Genomic DNA, 15466 nt, shown 5'->3' on the forward strand with positions numbered 1-15466 from the left:
TGAATAATTCAAGACAGTGTTGAATACCAAGGTTTTAATGCACGCTCTATCGCGAATTTGAGATTACACGATGACAAAGCTTTTACTTATGGAGTTTACTCTTTGTTTTCCTGTTTCCATTACTTTATAAAAAATTCCACGTAACATCTGAATTTCAGATGCCAGGTGTTATTGGAAAACGCCTGGCTGTGCTGCAAATACATTGATCAAATATCATTTGATCAATATTTGATCAAATATCTGGCTGTTGCTACAAATATCATTGATCAACGATTATCGTTCTCAATTGTATCATAATCTCAAACTAACCTTTCGTATATTTTTTTACGTCAAAGCACAAAACTATTTGATGGATAAGACTTGAAACTTGTTTGTTCATTTTATGCGAAGAACTTTTTTTCTAATCCATATAAGTCACATTGGAAGCTACAGTGATGACAGTGGTCAAATATGGCTCTGAAGCATGGACACTCCGAAAAGCAGATGAAAATTTACTAGATGTTTTCCAGAGAAATTGCCTACGGATTGTTCTGGGTACCCGGCTGACTGACCGTATTTCAAACAGTAGGTTGTACGAAAAGTCTGGTTCAATCCCGCTTTCTGGGGCTATAATGAAAGAAAGGTTGAGACGGCTAGGCCACGTTCTACGGATGAAGGATGACAGATTACCGAAGATTGTCCTTTTTGGCCAACCGTCTGGGGCTACACGGAAAGCAGGTCGTCCTTGTCTGGGTTGGGAGGATGTCATAAATAAGGATTTAAAGGAAATGGGAACTTCCTGGGAGGGTGTAAAGAGGGAGGCTTTAAATAGATTAGGTTGGAGGAGGAGCGTGCGTAGCTGTGTTGGCCTCAGGCGGCTTGGTGCTGCAGTGAGTTATTAGTAGTAGTAGTAGTAGTAGTATATAAGTCACAATACTCTTCGGCCCTCTTTCTCCTACTCAATTATCTCCTAATCAGAGAGCGTTGGTCAGAGCTACTGATATCTGCGTTTCAGTAAAATTATGGCAGTGTAAGCCAAATTCGTGGCCACGAAAGTAATTATTTCATCTTAATCTCTTTTGCAGTGGATTTTCAGTCGTTTAAGGAAAGAATTAAAAGGGGTCCCAAGAATTAGCAACGTATTGCGCATACTGTTTACGGGTATACCTACTGCGAATACTATGGTCTTCGGGTATTCATACTTAAAATACTATTATCCTAGCGATTTTAATGTTTTTGATATGCATATAAACAAAAAAGCTCACTTTTAGGAATCAATTCTTCTTTTGCGTTATCTTAAACTGACCTTCTGATTTCCCCATCCCAAGTGTGCAGATATGGCACCAAATATTAATACCCAAGATGGGCGTGTGAAATTCCCATAATGTTTATTATGGCTATCTGATGATAACAGAATTTTCAATTGCCAATCAAACACCAAAGTAAATAGAAAAGTGGCGTCTGTGGATTATGACAGAATACAGATTCAAGAATATGGAAATAGGATTATTCAGAGTAAGCAAAACTGTAGAGGCATGAATTTAATATTCGAAAACAAAAATTGACATAATAATGGAAATTGAAAGTAATGATAACCAAAACAAATGATAAACTGACATAATTTGATCATGCAAAAGCATGGATAATACATAAATAGTAAGATAAGCAAAGTAAAAACTAAATATAGATCATATTGCTAAGAGGACTGCAGTAGAAATTAATCGAAATGAAGTTTTTAGGTTTTCTTAAAGCACCAAAGACGTGAAAATAAAATAATTTTTAATTCCTGAGCCCATTCAAGATCTGTCTATCCTTAACACACCTAAAAATCGCTTTCTAATATTTTCTAATTGTCTGCTTCAAAATTAAAATTTTTTTTGGACAACATCACATGTTCGTCAGTATTGCTGCGTTAAAGCTAGTTAGAAAGTTTATTGGTAAAACGAGCATTACCCTAACATGGTTCCAGAAGACAAATTCTCTTTTGAAGGAAAGCAATAGCTTCTTAAGCTGTTTAGTGCACAAGGCTTTATTCAAAATTTTTAGATTTTTTTATTCAAAAATAGACTATAATATTGAAAACATAGAAAAGCCTTTTGTAATTTATATTTTAAATTCTTCTTCCTTTCTTTCTTTTATCCAGCAGTATTTGGTCCTCCTTTCCTCTTCTTTATCGTTTTTTTGATGATCTGCTGGTGATACTTCATGTAATGGATAGAATCAAACCGGCTATTGTTTTCTTTTTGTACTCCTGAAAATGTAATAAAAATCAATCTTTTTTCTTTCTTCTTTTTTTTTGATCTATGACTCCCTGCTTATTCGTAATCTAATCCATCCCTATTTCTCTATTATTTCCTTCACTTTACTACCTATCCATCTTCCTCTTACTCGGCATTTCACAGCTTTCCACTTTTCTAATTCCTCATATTCATAGTTTTTTCTCTCTTAGTACATTTTATCTACCTTTTCCCTAAAAACACTTTTTTTTACATAGTTTTTCTATTCATACGATTCACCATCCCTTAGTTTACCATATAATAATTTCAAAATTCTCATTCTAGCTACCCACGGCAGCAAGAGGCTGCTCCCATCCAGGCCTATAGCATATAACATTCAAATACCAGTTTACAATACATATGCATTTTTGTACTTTAAAACACTTTCACTTTTCTTAAACCGCTTTAAAACACTTTTCACTACATTTACATAAATAAATAAGATTTAAAAATTATAACACCGTAATATCTTTTAATATATTACATTTCAACACATTCTACTCTCGCTGGGCTTGCGTTATTGGATAGCTACAACAATCCTCAAAACAATTTTCCAAAAATCAAATATTTCACAATCCAGGCGGATCGTATCCCCATCAACATATAAAATAAATTCTACTAACTTAAAATAAATTTTAAACAATCATTAAAAAATGACTTAAAGCTAACCCTATAATAAAAAATTCATACAAAATCCTATACTATTCCTACATTCCCTAAAAATATATTCAATCTTAAACCCCAGATAAAAATTCTAACCAAATATCAAACCCTAACTTCAAACACTTCATATTAAGTTTGAAATTCTTAATTAAAATTTGCATTTATTCCATAAATATATATACCGTCATTTTTTTTACCAAAATTAAAAACTCCCTTTTCTAATCTTCTACCTAAATCCTTACCTCAAAATTAAAAAAAAATCATACAAATATAAAGCCTTAATCCTTTAAACCCAATATTTTTTCTCAGCTTTGCTTTTGTTTTTCCTTTTTAATAACATATTTTTACCAACCAAGGCAAAAAACTTCCATTCCACTTTAAACCACTTCCTCAATTTTCTTACACTTTTCTTGCATCATAACCTTCTTTCTGATTTTCTTTTCGTTTCCACGCTTAAGAACAAAATGCAATATTATGTGCACTATTGCCCTCATAAAAATCTCATCATCTACTTTTAGGTATACAGTTCTCTCTAAGTCAACTTCATCACTTGCTAATAACTTCCTCAGTCCTGCTACATTTGTTTCTTGTTTTTCACATTCAAACATTACGTGACATTGCATTTCTAGTTTTTTATTGCATAGTTTACATAGTTTGTTTTTTCTTCTATTGCTACCATTTATATTCATCTTTACTTTCGACTCTTCCGTGGTTACTAAATTATGTATAGAGAAAAACCTGTGTTCTTTAACTTTTGTGGGCAACGTCCAACTTTCTAGTAGCATGAAACTTTTGTCCATTATCTTCGTTATGAATACTATTTTCAATTATCTTTAGTGTAAACTGTTTCTTTTTTTTAATATTCCTTAAGTCTTTCTTTGACAATTTTTCCATTTATCTCAGTTGCCTTTCCTTATCTTTCTATTTTATAAATTTCTTCAAAAGCTTTATTATATTTTGGTGGATGTTTCTTTTTTTCATGTTTCACACCAAGCTCTTGTCGGTGATTCTTTTTCTTTATCATTTGTTCTAATATTGTCCTAATGAAACGTTATTTCATCGTAGATTCCACATGTATGACTTGAAAACCTCCGTTATTTCTATGTATGAACATATTTTCTTTTTTCAATTTAGTCCATTTTTTTTTTCATCTTCAATTTGAAATTTGATTTTAGTCCATCTTCAATTTGAAAGTGGTGCCTGCCTGCTTGCCTGCTAGAACGGAGCTTTCTGCTCGAAAGCAGAAACATGGTTTGATGAAACGAAAGCTTGGCTGCACAACTTCAGATACTCCTCTCTGACACAGCCTACACAAGCAAAAACCATCCTTTTTGCCCCAGAAAAGAGTTCTGCGGAGCTTTCCAAAATGTAATGCCATATTCATCAATCCAGCCTGAGGTCCACACTTTCCGTAAAAACCGCACAGGTTAGACCCTTACCAGTTTCCAGGAATAAGCCGACATGGGCGGCATAGGAAAAAAAAAAAAAAAAAAAAAAAAAAAAACGGGACAAAACTAAAGTGTTGCTCTCGCAACACAATAAAACTGGGCAACCATAAGTATTCACATACTGTGCCTTCTGGTGAATACTCAGAACTCTTCCATGTCTTTGTCTAAGAGCATTTTGGAATTTCGATATACTGTTTATACAGTTTTCACTTTCCGTTCGGTTCCAACATCTTTGAAAAGAATATGCCCAATATTTTAATTTTTTCCTTTCTTGAGCTTCCCTCACACACCTCTTCTACTTCATCTCTCAATGATAGCATTTCACATTTATTTCTATTGAGCTGTAGCTTGAAGATTTCCCACTACTCATCTGTAGACTGAGTGCCAACTTTGAAATCATCTTCAGTTTCAGTGTACGTTGTCAGATGATCCTTAAGAGTGTTCAACTTCATCGCCACAAGGCTTTAAGCCAATTTCACGATTTTCGGCCACGTTTCCTTTTTTAAATTTAATGCCATAGGCCACCAAAACTACGAAACTAGAAATGGTCTCTGTCATTGAAAATTTAGTTCCCAATTTTTAAAGATACAGCCAAAAGGGTTGTCGAAATTTGCTTTCAGTCAATTCAAGTAATGAAATTTCATTTGAACTTACTAGGCTGAAATCCCGTGCTTCTTTTTAAGGAATTCTCATCGCTTTTAATGGACACTATTTTGCAATTTTTTATTTTTAAAGGGTGTGGTCATTGTAAGAAAGCTAAACCAGAATACAAGTTGGCTGCAGAGAATTTTAAGGACGATCCCAAGGTAGTCTTCACTGCACTTGATTGCACACTGTACAACACAATCTGTTCAGATTATGATGTCAATGGTTTCCCGACTTTCAAGTACTTCAGCTATTTTAAAACAGTGAAAGATTATGAAGGTGGAAGAACAGTAAGTAGCAATTCCAAATTTTTTTTGCAATTTAAATTTGAAAAACAATTAAACATGTTCCTTTTTTTTTGTTTAACCTGTAAACTTGGGTGTTGAGATTGTTTAAATCGGAGAAATTAACTAGTCTTCTCCTGAATTCTATAAAAGTAGGAGCAGAGTTTTCTGTCGTCGTGTTTTCTGTTTGTGTCTTTCCAGCTCTCTCTTGTTTAGCTTTCTGTGCTTTTATTGTGTTAAACAAAGCCTAAAGCGAAATTTTATCATTTTTTCTAATATAATTTACTATTTTCAGAACAGGTTAGTGATTGCTGCCGTCATGCTTTCTGTTTTCTTCAACTATGAATAATTTCTTACATTTTCCAATTGACAACAGAAATGAAACGAAAATGTATCAATGGCCGAAAATTTTAATTAAGAAGATAAAGAAAAATTATACAATTTGTAATCAAAGTTCGAATATTTCGAGTAGAAATATGAAGCATAAAAAAAATAGTCAGGGAGCATGATGTGAGTTCCGAGATATTCTCGCTTAGATGGGTAATCTAGGCCCTTCGGATTGCTTTGTAACTCTGAAAATCCACTCGAAGTTTTTGTGTTTTATATTCCACTGAAATACGGTATTTCAGTGCGAAAAATAAAACGCTAAATGCATCACGATCCATTGACATATTGCTGCGTTTCAATTTTCATCTTGATGTTTGGTTCAGCTTATGGGATGCCTCAGATTTGCTTATAAGTTTAATAAAAATATAATATAATATTAATAAGTATTAATATTAATATATATTATATAATTAATATATAGTAATATATTATATAATATAATATATATTAACATAATATTTATACATAATATAATTAATATTAATAATATAATTATAATATATAATAATTATAATAATAAGTTTAATAATAAGATTTTAAATGCGTAATTTAATGAAACTCGCAATTCTTTTTCTAAATTATTGCAATTTTTGTAATCTATCGCCAGTTTGTGTTTTTGAGGGGCTATAATCCTCTTTCCTGGGTTCTCAAATATGAAGAATGTAGAATTTCAGTTTTTGTGCTCTGTTTTTGGCCCCTTCTTCTAAAATCAAGTAAATACACAATCGCCAATTACTTTGGTTAGACATGATTAAGTTGGTTAAGTTTTATATTTCGCAATTGTTTTTCTAAATTATTACAATTTTTGTAACCTATCGCCAGTTTGTGTTTTGGGGGAACTAAAATCCTCTTTCCTGGGTTCTCAAATATGAAGAATGTAGAATTTCAGTTTTTGTGCTCTGTTTTAGGCCCCTTCTTCTAATATCAAGTAAATACACAATCGTTAATTACTTTGGTTAGACATGATTAAGTTGGTTAAGTTTTATATTTTCAAAACAGTATATAGGTAAAGTTAATTTTTATGCGTTTGTTCGTAAATCTCCGTTTTTAGAGATTTGGGTACTTCGGTTCCCATCCCACTAAAATGTAAAATACCACTAAATGTAAAACGTAACTGTTTTAAAGGTGTGCCAAAATTTCAGTTTACTGAAAACGAGTTTGTGATTTCAACCATAGAAATACTTAAAAACTAAAAATGTGTACCTACAATATATTCGTATATTTTATATTTCGCATATTCTTTGTTTTTCCCATATGATGCACTCAAAGTACGAAGGAAATTGAGAGTCCAATTGGATTGTTTTAATTGATTAAATGGAATCTTAAGCAATCATATATATTTTTAAAAATAGGAAAAATTCAGGAAAATATTTTTTAATGTAAATACATGTGGTTCCTTGTAATAGTGGGTGCCAAAAAAAAAAATAATAAAACAAAAAATTAAAAAAAATAAGCTAAAACTTGTAGTACCAATCAGCTTAAGAGTGTGTTGTTTTCCTGCAAAGCTGTAGTTGTCAATGAGAATTCAAAGTTTTTTCATGTTTAAGTCTTTACTTAGGCAACGCAATAAGCGCTGCCTAAGTAAAGAACAATGTTGGTACAATTTATTTTTTTTTTTGGTCTTTGAGACCAGGGGATTTCGTATAGAAGGAGGTATCGTAAAAGCATTGAAAAGGGCTCATTTGATTGGAAATTGAAAGGACTAGTCCCCTTTTTAATAGTCGAAAGTAATTGGAAGGCACCAACGCCCCATCGTTTTCCCAAACACAACTAGTTAAAATTTTGAGATAGCAAGTTTATTCAGCGTAGTTGAAAGTCCGGAAATTATGTCTCTGAGGATGACCCCCCTCCCAACTTAGTCTTCAGGGCAAGGGTTTTAAGTTTTGCCCTGGGGCAAAGCATGTTTTTATAGTAAGGGTGGTCGTACAAGCTCTGGAGGGTGCTTATTGGACTAGTAATCAGAAGTTTTAGTGCCATTTTCAAAAGTCAAAGTTATCGGAGGTTAGATACTCCCCCCTCCCCCACACGTCCCATTCTTCCAAAATACATTCAATAGAAATTTGTGATAACCGTTTTGTTCAAAATAGTCCAAATATCATATAACAAGGCTTATGGTATTGAATCAAACCGCTCAGAACTGGGGGACAGTGGTAGTAAGTTATGCTCCGGAGGCATTTAAGGTTTCTACGGAAGGAATGATTGTGTAATCTCTAGAGGAGGCTCATTTGGTTGAGAATTGGAAGTTCTAGTTCCCTTTTAAGAGTCAAAATTCATTAGTTATTCCCTCCCCCAAGACTGTCCCTCTTTTCACCGAAAGCATGGTATTGATATTTTGAGATAGGCGTCTTGTTCAAAATATTCTAAAGAACATATAATAATGCCTTCAATATTAACACAGATCACAGAGTCCTGGGACAAGGGTTGTAAGTTATGCCCTAGCGGCATATAAGATGTTTATAGAATGGGCGGTCGTACAAAATTTTATTGGTCTCATCTAATCATAAGTCAGAAGTTTTTGTGGCCTTATTAAAAGTTCTAGTTCCCTTTTGAGTGTCAAAAGTAATGGAGAGCAACTAGCTCCACCCCCTCCGGACTACCCCTCTTTTTACAAAACGCATCTAATTGAAATTGTGAGATAGACATTTTGTTCAAAATAATCTCAAGAACACATAACAGTGCCTCTACGGTTGACACAGCCCCCCATAGCCCTGGGGCAAGGGTTATAAGGTGTGCCCTGAAGGCATATATAGGTTTTTTGGAATGTGTGGTCGTATAAACTTTAGATGGGTCTTATTTGATTTGAAATTGGAAAATATAGTGCCTTTATTAAGAGTCAAAGGGATTTGAGAGCAACCCGCCCCCCCTCACTCCTATCATTTTCCCAAACACATTCAGGCAAAATTTTGATACAGCGACTTTCAGCGTAGTTGAAGGGTTCCAAAACTATGTCTTTGAGGAGGACATCCCCCAGAGTCCTCAGGGCAAGGGTTTTAATTTATACCCGGGGGTATATAAGATTTTTATTGAAAGTGTGGTCGTGTTTACTTCGCAGGGTCTCATGGGATTGGTAGTAAATCAGAAGCTCTATTGCCCTTTTTAAAAGTCAAAGTGATCAAAGGACAGCAATATGCCCCCCTCCCTCACTCACACGTCGTGTTCTCCCAAAATGCAACCAATAGAAACTTTGAGATAGCCATTTGATATTCAATATAGTCCAAAGATCAAATGACAAGGCTTTTGGGGTGATAAAAGCTGCCAGAGCCTAGGGGCAATGGTTATAAGTTATGCCCTTGGAGCATTTATGGTTTTTATGGAAGGGATGGTTGTATAAACTTTAGAGCGTGTCTCATTTGGTTGAAAATGGGATGTTCTAGTTTCCTTTTAAGAGTCAAAAGTGATGAGGGTAAACTAGCCCCCCTCCCAACCAACCGCCTTTTCACCAACCGCATCTGATTGAAATTGTGAGATAGCCATTTTGTTCAACATAGTCCAAACAATATATAAGAATGCATTCAGAGCTGACGCAACCCCCCAGAGCCCTGGAGCAAAGGCTATAAGTTATAATCTGGGGTCATATAAGGTTTTAATGGAATGGCTGGTCATATTAACTTCAGATGAGGCTCATTTTATTTGAAATTAAAAATTATAGTGTCATTTTTAAAAGTCAAATTGATTTGAGAGCAATCAGCTCCCCCTCCCACGTCCATCATATCCCAAAACAAACATCCAAACAAAGTCTTGAGGTATCTTCTTTTTTCCAGCATTTCTAAAAATTTCAGTAATTATGCGTTTGGGGATTTCAACCCCCCACCCGGGGCCTGAGGGCAAGGGCTGTAAGCTGGACAATTTGTTCATTGTTCACATGTAGTATGTGTTATTGAGAAAAGGTATACATGTCTGACTCATAGTCAGTATTGATTCAGAGTTCAAGGTGTGAGGACCTATATTTGGATTGAACCTATCACTAATATTTGGTACAGGATTATCGTCTCTACCTGACATATAGCCAATATTTTCATAATAATTAGTTCAGTGTCCAAAGAATTATAAATAAGCGGATTATTTTCAGACTTGAGTGAAAATTCCCTTGGGAACAGTGATTTCTCTTATCGATTTTTTCATCAACTATATATGATATAGGTCAGGATTAAGCAGTTGCGAAAATAATTATAATTTCCGATATTATAGACGATTGCGTTACGATAAAGGTGAGAGGAGAAAAGTAAGCAGAAGGGTGGGGGAGAGCTGTTTGCAAGAGCCGTGGTACCCGCCGGGCTTGTCCCTTAAATTGCGGGGACAAGGTAGGCAGCCTCCAACGCTTCCCTTACTCCTCTCGCAAGTGAACCTTCAATCTAGAGAAAATGGGAATTGGCAATTGGTGCGAAAATGAACTTTTCTACAATCCTATCCTGTGCTTTGTACAGAAAAATCTTGCTAAAGGAGTTTCGCCCGATACGATAAAAGAGTACTTGGCCGATTTCTTCGAGTCTTCTTCTCTTGGTGAGACCCGTAAATTGCTTTTTTTAAATCTTTTTCCGAATGAAGTCCCATCGAAGCGCGTAGGAGCCAATGCTGCATTAAACTGTGCTTCGGACATTATTTCTTCGCTTGTAAAGTGCGATTCCCAGAACATAAAGCTTTCGGACTTTGTTATCAAATGTCCCAGCGAAGTGCCAATGATCCCTGTCGATGCCTTCAGTACCCTCAGTGCCAAGGTGAATTCTTGCCTTGAACAGCTGCGTGATATTGCGTCTAAGGTTACAGAGGGACAGTCTAAGCTTGTAGCCCCTACTCAAAATACGAAAAAACCGTCCTACGCTGTCGTTGTAAGAAACCCACCCCCGGAGCTCAGCGACCCTATCCTTCGCATGAAGAAGCTCGAAACGTTGGATGGTCACGACGGAATCATAAGTCTAAAATCTAAGCCACATAGCAAAAGCTGGGTTGTGATTGTACGCGATAAGCGCTCAGCCGACTCGCTTGCTGAAGCTGTTACTAGCTCCATCCCTAACGTTGGAGCCAGAGTGATTGATAAAAAGCCTTTAGCTGTGGTCCGGGATATACGCCATAATTATTCAAGAGCTGATTTGGAGGCCTCAGTGGAAGGATTTACTAGTGCTAGTCAAATCGGCGACTCTCGTACTTTTCGCCTCGAGTTCGTCGACAAAACCGCTCTGAATGCGGTTCTGGAGTCGGAAATCCGTATTGGATATGAAATTTTTCGCGCTAAGCCCTTTCAATCCATTCCGCGTCGATGCTTTCGCTGTCAAAGTACTGATCACCTGATTGGAGCTTGTCCCAGCTCACCAGCACATCCCAAGTGTTCCAGATGTACTGGCCCTCATGTGAATTCCAAGGAAAACCCTTGCCAAGCCTCGCCAAAATGTGCAAATTGCACTATGGAACACGTAAGTTTTAGCCTGAAATGCAAAGTTCTCCGATCGGCTCTCAACAACGCTAATAAATGAATGCTCAAACTCTGTTTAGCTTTGTTTCCCTTAATATTAATGGTACAAAAGACAAGGATCTACTGATAAGTGAGCTACTTGAAAATGATATTGTGTTTCTACAGGAGCACCTTCTCTCTAAAGTGAATGTTGATAGCCTAAAGCGTTCTCGGACCCATTATACCTTCTTGAGAGCCGCCCAAAAAACCCGTGGAAGACCATCAGGAGGTCTGGCCATCTATTTCAGACACAAGACTCAGCCGATATTATTGCAAAGCGACGCTAACATCTTAGCGATAAAATGTGGTGATACCGCATTTATAAACATTTATTTCCCCTGTAATAAAAAGACTGTGCAGTCATTGTCTAGTTTTTCACAAGCATGTAATCGCCTACGAACACTACTTAGCGACCTTTCAAAACAAAATACCAAATGGGTTCTCGCCGGTGACATGAACACTGACTTATTATCTAATTCCGACCGATCTGAAATCTTTTTCGATTCACTACCTGGAGGATTCCATCTTGCTGATAAAGATCTTCTATTAACTTATATTCACAATCGTGGTGGTCTTACTTCCAACCTTGATCATGTAATTGTGTCAGATTCAACTCTACTTTCATCAATAGTTCATGTGGAAGACTCTAAAATCGACGACGATCATTTACCAATCACGTGCCAACTATCTTGCTCCATGGCGACCTCTGTGCAACGTAACTCTCCCAAGTGGTTCTCAGAGTTAAATTGGGAAAATACCAATGTTCCACTTTATGTATTGACATTGTCCCAGTTATTATCATCTATTAAAGTGCCTTTCCACTTATTGCAAACATCTGTATCTACAACTTCAACGCGGATAGATATCAACTCGTATTATCAGCAAATAGTGTTCTGTCTAAAGTCTGCCGCTAAAACAGCTGTACCCTCCGAGTGCGTGCGAACGGGTACTCGCAATCCCTTTTGGAAAGTTGATCCTAAAGTGAAGATAGCTAAACAAAAGGCTAAGTTCTGGCTCCGTATGTGGATAGCCTGTAATCGTCCTTCTTCTAATTCAGTACATCAAATAAAGCAGAAAACCAAACGAGAGTACAAATATTCCCTGCGTAGAGCGAGACTGAATGCCTGGGATGGTCCTTGTGACAAGAAATCCTGGGATCGTGTTATAAACAGTGTTAAGTGTTCACCTCCAATTAATTCGTCTCTTCGGCTATGTGACTTCGTTTCTCATTATAAAAATATTTTGCTTTCGTTTAATATTAATCTCCAAAATCATTTTACAAAGCTTGTAAACTCAATCCTCCCAATTCGTATCAACCAATCTCAAGTGTTGTCGGTGGAATCTGGTGTTATACTCCAAGCTCTTATGCAAGTTAATAAGTCTGAGTCTCTCGATAGTGATGGTCTTTGCTTCAATTTTTTTGCCTATGATTGTCCTGAACTGCTGAAGCATTTGCAATTATTGTTTCAGATGTGTTTGGCACAGTCCGTTGTGCCAGATAGTTTTTTGTCCGGTTGTATATCTCCCATAGTCAAGAGGGGTAAGGACCCCAGTGCTTGCTCTAATTATCGTCCTATCACTGTGTCTTGTTTTGTTAGTAAGCTATTTGAATATGTACTGCTACCGGCCATTAACTCCAAGTGCAATTTTACACCCTTCCAGCTTGGTTTTAGAAAAGGTATGGGCTGTTTTCAAGCTCACCATATTGTGGGTCGGCTAATGAAACAAGCTGTTGCTCAAAAAAGTCCCCTGTATTGTTTGACTGTTGACATATCTAGTGCTTTTGATAATGTAATTCATTCAAATGCTTTGTTTTCTCTAGCAGCCTCGGGTGTTAACCTTTCTATTGTTTCCGTGCTTAAGTATTGGTATGCTAATTCTTCAGTTAGGGTGAAGTGGAATGGTACGGTAGGGGAGTATATTCCTGTTAAAAAAGGCGTTAGGCAAGGTGCCGTGTTATCCCCGAGCATTTTTAAATGTGTTTTAGCTTCGTGTCTCCAACGTCTTCAACCGTCAATTTTTTACAATGATAATTTAGGCATTAGTCACGTTGCTTATGCTGATGATGTTCTGCTTCTTAGCCGGACAAAAAATAGTCTAATTACCAACTTCTACCGGCTTTCAGCAGCACTATCCAGAGTAGGCCTTTCAGTTAATGCCTCCAAATGTGAGTTTTTGTGTTTTGGGAGTCCTCCACCAGCATCACCTCTTTGCTTGGGTTCTTCAACTATACCATGTTCAGCAAGTATTAAATGGTTGGGTCTCTCTTTTTCCACGTCACTTTCGTCTACTTGCTCCGCTATTACGTCCAGCGTGCTGAAAAGTATGCGGGTTGGATACGCGAAAATTTCACCAAATCGTGGTCGGTATAACCGAAAAGGACTATGCCGTCTTTATTCTAGTTTTTGTGCCCCTGCTGTTTTTTATCTTTCTGGTTTTGCTTTCCTCCTTCGCAAGAAGGATACAAAGAAAATACGCTCAGGATATTTTAAGTATTGCAATTATTTGCTGCGTCTGCCTCGGTGGTATCGGAATCATACAGTCGTCTCTAAATTTGACATCGTTGATGCGCCCTCGCGACTGAAACATTTATCTAAAGATATATGTTTTAAAACTCGGCAAATGGTCGGTGTTTTTGACCCTCTTTGGCCATTTTTTGATTGGAGGTAATTTATTTATGTTGTATGTCGTTATGCTGCTATGTTATTTACGTTGTTATGTTTTTTATCTTGTTTTTTCTTTTTTTGTGTGTTTACTCCACAGTTTAATGTACTTTGTGGGTTATAAATAAATTATTATAGTTTCCAAAAATACAAAGAGTATTAAGGTGAACCTGTCAGGGAATATTAAGGGGAGTGTTGAACCAAATAAAAACATGTTATGTGCATATGGGTTGTCAAAAGGGCGTAACTCAGGAATAACTTAGTATATTAATATGAAAGTTTCAGAAAATGATAAGGGAAATAATCAATTGACCAAAAAAGCAATATTTGCACGCTACTACTATTACAGCAACCAAAGCTTCTACTGCTATCAAAACTACTGCTACTACTACTACTACTACCACTATCGTTAAAACTTCTTCTGTTGCGAGTACTAAGGCTGAGGATATTGAAATAAACATCTGAGGTAATGTTGAGGGGAAATTTGAACGAAATCAAAATGTACCATGTTCATACAGAGATTTGATATGGACTTATCAGCGATATTTTGAACGGCTATTATATCAAAAGGGAACTTCAAGGCATCATGAGTGAGATTTTCATTTACCCAAAGGCAAAATGTACCTGCTACTACTGCTATTAATACTGTTGTTACTTCTACCAATAATAATGCACTATTGCTGCTACAACTTCTCCTGCTACTACCACTCCTACTATGATGTTAGCAGAAGTTGTAGCAGCACTATTGCTGCTACAACTTCTCCTGCTACTACCACTTCTACTATGATGGTAGCAGAAGTTGTAGCAGCACTATTGCTGCTACAACTTCTCCTGCTACTACCACTTCTACTATGATGTTAGCAGAAGTTGTAGCAGCACTATTGCTGCTACAACTTCTCCTGCTACTACCACTTCTACTGTGATGTTAGCAGAAGTTGTAGCAGCACTATTGCTGCTACAACTTCTCCTGCTACTACCACTTCTACTATGATGTTAGCAGAAGTTGTAGCAGCACTATTGCTGCTACAACTTCTCCTGCTACTACCACTTCTACTATGATGTTAGCAGAAGTTGTAGCAGCACTATTGCTGCTACAACTTCTCCTGCTACTACCACTACTACTATGATGGTAGTACAATTAAGGATACACGTATGAAGGTGAAAATTTGACAGAATATTGAGGAAAAATTTGAACTAAATCAAAACATACTATGTACACGGAGATTGTCAAAAGGGCGTATCTCAAGAGTGAACTTGGTTATTAAGTTGGATCTTTCAGAAAACATTTTCAGAAGATTGATAAAAAAGTAATAAATGCACGTCAGTATTAACACTGCTACCTCTGCTACATTTACTGATAATGCTACTAAACTACTCCAACTACTAATTCAACTTCAACACCTTGTAAGACTTAGAGCATTAAGGTAAAAAAGGCGTCAAAAAGGGTTAAGAGTGAACATCAGCAATATTTTTTTGGAACGGCTTACCATTTTAAGACTAAACGTTCGGGGCATCATGAAAGGGCTGTTCAACTGATCAAAAGGCAAGATGTACCTGCTACTACTACTGTTACTGCCTCTACCAGTACAACACTAACACTGCAACTGCTTCTCCTACTACTACTGCAACTACTATGATACTAGTGTACTGGCCTTTTATTTCTCTAATCATGATT

At 36.4% G+C, this 15466-nt stretch overlaps 1 protein-coding gene across 2 annotated transcripts in view; it reads left to right on the forward strand.

The window, feature by feature from the left end:
• Window positions 1–15466, forward strand: part of LOC136041870 (protein disulfide-isomerase A5-like) — a 96141-nt gene that overhangs the window by 50301 nt on the left and 30374 nt on the right. For both annotated transcript variants that reach the window (XM_065726654.1, XM_065726653.1), the window contains exon 8: window positions 5102–5301. In XM_065726654.1, coding sequence (XP_065582726.1) covers window positions 5102–5301 — 200 coding nt within the window. The remainder of the gene's footprint in view (window positions 1–5101; window positions 5302–15466) is intronic.

This window comes from Artemia franciscana, unplaced genomic scaffold, assembly GCF_032884065.1.
Source record: "Artemia franciscana unplaced genomic scaffold, ASM3288406v1 PGA_scaffold_47, whole genome shotgun sequence".
In the NCBI taxonomy this organism is placed as follows: Eukaryota; Metazoa; Arthropoda; class Branchiopoda; order Anostraca; family Artemiidae; genus Artemia; species Artemia franciscana.